General features: G+C 42.3%; 1 protein-coding gene across 2 annotated transcripts in view; it reads left to right on the top strand.

The window, feature by feature from the left end:
• Positions 1 to 4: 4 nt before the first annotated feature.
• PDHX (pyruvate dehydrogenase complex component X) overlaps positions 5 to 6,528 on the top strand; it is a 65,555-nt gene continuing 59,031 nt past the window's right edge. Inside the window, exon 1 of one of the 2 annotated variants that reach the window (XM_064576675.1) lies at positions 5 to 206. In XM_064576675.1, coding sequence (XP_064432745.1) covers positions 47 to 206 — 160 coding nt within the window. In that variant the 5' untranslated portion in view covers positions 5 to 46. The remainder of the gene's footprint in view (positions 207 to 6,528) is intronic. The other variant, XM_045893915.3, reaches the window with a different exon arrangement.

Raw genomic sequence — 6,528 nt, 5'->3', positions numbered from 1 at the left:
GGGCGATCAGGCTGTGCTGCGGGCAGCCCGTGACAAGGCCGGGAAGATGGCGGCCTCCTGGAGGCTAGGCTGTGACCCTCGGGTGCTGCGCTATCTCTTGGCCTTCGGGGAGTGCCAAAAACTGGGGCTGGTGAAGGGCGCTTCCGGGTGGTCTGTCGGCCGCGGAGTTAGTTGGAGATGGCTTCACAGCACGCAGCGGCTGCGGGGTGAGTGGTCGGGGTCGCTCAGTTGCTCTGTGTAGCTGAGTAATGGGCCTGGGTCAGGGGCTTTTTGATTCAGGCCCATCTGGGTGTGGAGGTGCCCGGGGCTCCCTCTTCCTAAGGCCTTTTCTTGGGGAGGAGTCCGCCGACTTGGCCTAGTGCATGCCGCGAAGGGTTTTCTTGGGAGCTGGAAAAACTCGGCCCCTGGTTGGTATGGCTTCTCTGTGACCTTGCCTCGGAATTTGGGTTATTTGTGACGCGCGGAGACAGGTCCTAAACGCTTTTCCTTCAGGCCGCTTCCCAGTTATATCTCAGGTCCCCCTAGAGCTGTCAAGCTGCCCAAGGTTGCTGAAATTCAAAAGCCACTGGTAGCAGTTCGTATTCATTCTCTGGGCCCATCTCTATGGGGCGATTTTTCTTCCAGGCCTCTCGGGTTGCCCCGCGCGACGACTCGCAAAAGACTTAATTTGTAAATGCCTAGGGCATCACAGACATAGGTCCAGAAGAATATTTTAAGCAAAATATGCGCTTAAAAGAGTGGCAATTTAGGAGGGGAATCACACCAAGAAGTTATTATATAAAATTGGCATTAAGTAATGATATTAACACTTAATGATATTAACACTCTTTTAGTATTTAACAGGATGCAATATAGTATGCCGGGCATTATTTTTCTTTACATGAGGGTGGGGGGATATGGCTAACATTTTGTGTGAGTGATGTATTACCTGCCAATCATCCTGGCACTCCACAGTATGAATTTTAATATAAAAAATTAGGTGCAGTAGCATTGCTTAAATATTCTGAGCTACCTGAGGCTCAGAAAAAAAAAAATGTTACAAAGAGTCACACGGTAAGATGAGTGCACTGATTTTAAGATTTGGTAATGAGAACAATTTATTTCCGTTTCTTCAGCTTGGTATTTAATAAAATACCTGTTGGAGTAGTAGTTCTTTTTTTTTTTTTTTTTAAGATTTTATTTATTTGAGAGAGAGAGAATGAGAGACAGAGAGCAGGAGAGGGAGGAGGGTCAGAGGGAGAAGCAGACTCCCTGCCGAGCAGGGAGCCCGATGTGGGACTCGATCCCGGGACTCCAGGATCATGACCTGAGCCGAAGGCAGTCGCTTAACCAACTGAGCCACCCAGGCGCCCTGGAGTAGTAGTTCTTTAACTGTGTATAGAATTCCCTGTTTTCCCTTTCCCCATTTTGTTAAATATTGAACTTTTCCTATAGCTCTCAGATATTCCATATGGGGTGGAGCTCAGCCATCTTCATTTTACAAACAACCTTTGGTGAATTTTGATGTTTTGTGTTGGTGTTTGATTGGCTACACTTTGAGACTCACTACCTTAGAAAATCATGAAACAGTACAAGCTCAGTGTTGGAAATAATTTAGGAAGAGTGTTCTTTTTTTTTTTTTTCCAAATTTTTATTTAAATTCTAGCTAGTTAACATATAGTGTAATATTGGTTTCAGGAGTAGAATTTAGTGATTCATCCCTTACATATAACACGCAGTGCTCATCATAACAAGTGTCCTTAATACCCATCACCCATTTGGCCCATCCCCTACCCATCTCCCTCCATCAACCCTGAGTTTGTTCTCTATAGGTAAGAGTCTATATGGTTTGTTTCCATCTCTTTTTTTTTTCTCCCCATATGTTTATCTGTTTTGATTCTTAAATTCCACATATGAGTGAAATCATGGTATTTATCTTTCTCTGATTTATTTCATTTAGCATAATACACACTAGCTCCATCCACATTGTTGCAAATGGCAAGATTTCTTTCTTGTAATATTCCATTGTGTATATATACCACATCTTCTTTATCCATCCATCAGTCAGTGGACATTTGGGCTCTTTTCATATTTTGGCTATTGTTGATACTGCTCCTATAAACATCAGTATGCATGTGCCCCTAGAATTTGTATTTTTGTATCCTTTGGTTAAGTACATAGTAGTACAATTACTGGGTCATAGGGTAGCTCTATTTTCAACTTTTTGAGAAACCTCCATACTGTTTTCCAGAGTGGCTGCACCAGCTTGCATTCCCACCAACAGTGTAGGAGGGTTCCCCTTTCTCCGCATCCTCGCTAACATCTATCATTTCCTGACTTACTAGTTTTAGCCATTCTGACTGGTGTGAGGTGGTATCTCATTGTGGTTTTGATTTGTATTTCCCTGATGCTAAGTGTTGTGGAGCACTTTTTCATGTGTTTGTTGGCCATTTGGATGTCTTCTTTGCAGAAATGCCTGTTCATGTGTTCTGCCCATTTCTTGATTGGATTCTTTGTTCTTTGGGTGTTGAGTTCGGTAAGTTCTTTATAGATTTTGGATACTAGCCCTTTATCTGACATGTCATTTGCAAATATCTTCTCTCAGGGGTTTTCTTTAGACCCAGTTTAAGGACTCCTGCCTCTGGAAACTCACTTAGGCAATCCTCATCTGACGCATCATGACATTTTGCCTACTCCCCTGCACACCGTGAGCAACATGTCTACCTCAGCCTGAACGCCGTCTGTAAGAGGGAGAACACTATATCCCAAGGAAGCCATCTTAGTTTCCTAGTTCCTCCTCCTTTCATGTATAAGGATCCTGGTGATTACATTGGTCCCACCAGGATTCTTTCCCCATCTCAAGGCCAGCTCTTTAGCAACCTTATTCCCTCCTTCAACCTTAATTCCTCCTTGCCATGTAACATAACATATTCACAGGTTCTGGATGTTGGGATGTGGGACATCTTGGGGGGTGGGAGGGAGGGAGGCAAGGGTATTATTCTGCCTACCCCAGTAGCTGACTGTGTTGTTAGGTAGCTTTAAATAATTTGGAAATCTTGGGGTTTTGTTTGTTTTTTTTTTTCCCTAATGCTGAGCTCAAATTTGTCTCCTGACTTTTCACATACAGGTTTTTGTTTTGCCATGGTGAATGCACATGGCAGTCCTTGAACTATTTGTTCTACAAAGCATGAATTACATGGTGTTGGCTCATTTTTCACTTAGCTTGGTAGAAATTAGCAACTATTCGGTAATCTATAGACTATATGAATTAAGTACACTTACTGAATGATTTCCACATTCATACATCCATCCAGGATCTTAAAGTCTGTCCATGGGAGTCACACTTGGGAGTTTTGGTTTCCTTAAATGGTGTTTGTTGGCAACATTTTTATGAGTAATGACCTATGCCCCGTGCTTAGCACTGTCTATGAATTAGGAAGTGGACCCTCATCAGCCATCGCGCCACATCTGCCAGCATCATGATCTTGCACTTCCCAGCCTCCAGGACTGTGAGAAATAAATGTTGTTTATAAGCCACCAGTCCCAGGTATTTTGTTTTAGCAGTCTGAAGGGACTAAGACGCTGAGCAATGGGGTCCCTTACTCAGAGCACATGTTCACAAGAAAGGCATACAATTGAACAAAACTTGGTCTCTTCCAGCAAGAAAGAAGTTGGGGGAGTGGGTTTGACTATAACAAGTAGCACCGATCGCTTACTATGTACCATGCACCCTTCTCAGCACTTTACACGACCTAACTCATTTAGTCCTCATAGTGGATAATGCTGTGCTCTGGGGATAGAACAATTTCAGCCCAGCTCTGCCTGACAACAAAAGCCTGTTTCCTTAACTACAGTCCACCTCAGTGTCTGCGGTTGCTTGGCCTTAGCCATCAGCAGAACAGTGCCAGCATGCTGAAGCTTTGTTCACCATATGTATATTGTGTGTGAACACCTCTGCTTTTTTTTTTTTAATTAAGTGAGACATTTTAGTAATAGCTACATTGTGAAATAGTATTTCAGCAGTAGTCCTGATAATCATAACAGTTTAACAGTTACAAGTCTAGACTGTGTATAAAGGGTGGCCGAACCATTTAAGAGAGTTAAAGTGTAACCATTTAAGGGAGTTAGAGTGTATGTTAATGTCCTCCAATCTGTAAGTTTCTAATTGATAATTGATACACAGTTGACCGTTGAACAACATGGGGATTAGAGGCATTGACCCCCCAACGCAGTTGAAAATCCATGTATAATGAACTTAAGTCCTAATAGCCCACTGTTGACCAGAAGCCTTACTGATAACATAAACAGTGGATGAACACATATTTTGTGTGTTATATGTATCATATACTGTATTCTTATATATATAACTTTTTCTTAAATGTTTTGATATTTCTAGGCTACATGGTTCATCCATGAGTTTTTTCAAATTGTTGCAGATCTCCAAAAAATTTCCCAATGTATTTCTTTTTTAAAAACCTGAGTATAACTGGGCCTGCAGAATTCAAACTCATGTTGTTCAAGGGCCACCCGTACTCTTAAGTGTGACCTCTTGTCTTGAGCTTCATTTCATTTGCCTTTTACAGCAAAATGCGTAAATCCCCAAACTTATGCATGTGTTCATTTTTTTGCTAGACTCGTGAGTGCTGGTTTCTTTTTGTCCTGTTCCAAGATTGCAGAATAAATGGATTCAAGTAGAATTTTAATTTTATAATTTAATCGCAAGAAGACCAGTATTGCAAGCTGACATCTCTTGTGTAGTGTTTGGTTTCTCCCACTTAGAGGAAGTAGTTCTGCAGCCACAGACTGGCTACCTAAAGTTCTCGCTAGCTTCCTTACAGATGTACCATTGGATACTACGTGTACGAAAGAATCAGCAAGTCCTTTAAACAAAATGGAGGCAATGGTGATTTTATTTTATTTTATTTTTGTACTTGGTAGGCAATACATTTACTATATATAGCTAATGACCTACTCAGTACTTTGCTGCAATCAAGGACTTGCTTGTATTACATGAAAAATTTTAGGGGAGAATTAAGGTTGGCATATTTATAATTCAGGAGAGCTTCCTTGGGAATCTACTAGTGCTGGTTTTTAGGGGGGCACACATCTATTTGAAAGCTGATAAAAGTTCCACCACTTTTCAAGATAAATGTGTACATGCAAAATTTTCTGTGTGGTTCCAGGAAACTCGTGGATCTCCCTGTAATTTATCTATAAACACTGCCTAGTCTCCAGCCTATTTCCATAAACATTTCTGTCATTTCCTATAGAAAAAAGGGCCACTTTGCAAGGATATTTACCATATCTGAGAACAAGAAATGTATGTTTTTTATAGGGGTTCCCATTATAAACAAATGGCTAGAGAATACATTTAAATAAAGCCTGCAATTTGGAAATCTTGATTCATACTATTTCTTCAAATGGAGTGACCTTCCCTGTGATTTGAAATTTTTCTCATTACTTAAGTGCTACCCTCCTAAGTCTTTCTGTAGGCTCCTGGCAGGGAATAGATGGCAGTCTAAAAATGGCAAATTTGAGGAGAGTTTACTAAGTGACTAATTTCTGTGAATTCAGGGTGTAGAGGTGGTATTGTACTAAGATGCTGTCCCCACTCCTCGGCATGAAGAGGCATGGGAAGGAAGCCGTTGCCAGAGCTAGAAAGGATGGAGCCTGAGGGGAGGACCAGTGGTGGAGGAGGTGTAGTCCTTCAGTTAAAGGATCCAACCAACCCCGGGTGATCCCACAGGGAGGGAGCTGGGGAAATAGATACCCTGACCTTGCTCTCCTTTCTCCCTTCATCTTCTGCTTATGCTGCCCATTGGCTGAACCCAGGCGGATACCTGAGCACAGGGGAGCCTGTTTGTTTGTTTGTTTGTTTTTTAAGATTTTGTTTATTTATTTGACAGAGAGAGCGAGAAAGCACAAGCCGGGGGAACAGTAGAGGGAGAGGGAGAAGCAGGCTCCCCGCCGAGCAGGGAGCCCGATGTGGGGCTCGATCCCAGGACCCTGAGCCGAACCAGACGCTTAACCACCTGAGCCACCCAGGTGCCCCAGGAAGCCTGTTGTTGAAGCACACGCAGTGGTATGGGGAAAGCTGATGAGTAATAGATCTAGAAGGGTAAATGGGAGACGTCTCCCCTACCTTCCTGACTCACGCTTGTCCGTCATTATACTTTATGTTTCAGGTGAGCACTGAAACAACCACGTACTGTATTGTTTAAAAATATGGTGGTTCTCATACTACGAGAGGGGAAAAGAGCGAGTATAATTTTTATACTTGGAAGAAGCAAGTGTGGTTTCCCTGGATTGTGGCCTAAGGGCCGGGCACAAGGGTAAGCACAGGGTCTATGTAACTGACCTGTTGTTTAATGGGATTTTTCTGTAGGCATTTGAACAGCTGAATAGAAATCGAGTCTATATAGTTTTTAAGGCTCTTTGGGCACTTTTTATAGGAAGAAAGATTTTCTTTTTGGAAGTGTGGCATCTTATTTTGATTTTTATTTCACTTGTACTCATGATTAGAGCCATCCCTGTCTCCTGACTTTCATA

This window comes from Mirounga angustirostris, unplaced genomic scaffold, assembly GCF_029215605.1.
Source record: "Mirounga angustirostris isolate CCGP_5_RB_7025 unplaced genomic scaffold, mMirAng1.0.hap1 SCAF_13, whole genome shotgun sequence".
NCBI classification, from domain to species: Eukaryota; Metazoa; Chordata; class Mammalia; order Carnivora; family Phocidae; genus Mirounga; species Mirounga angustirostris.
This window is presented reverse-complemented; position numbering and strand designations above follow the sequence as displayed.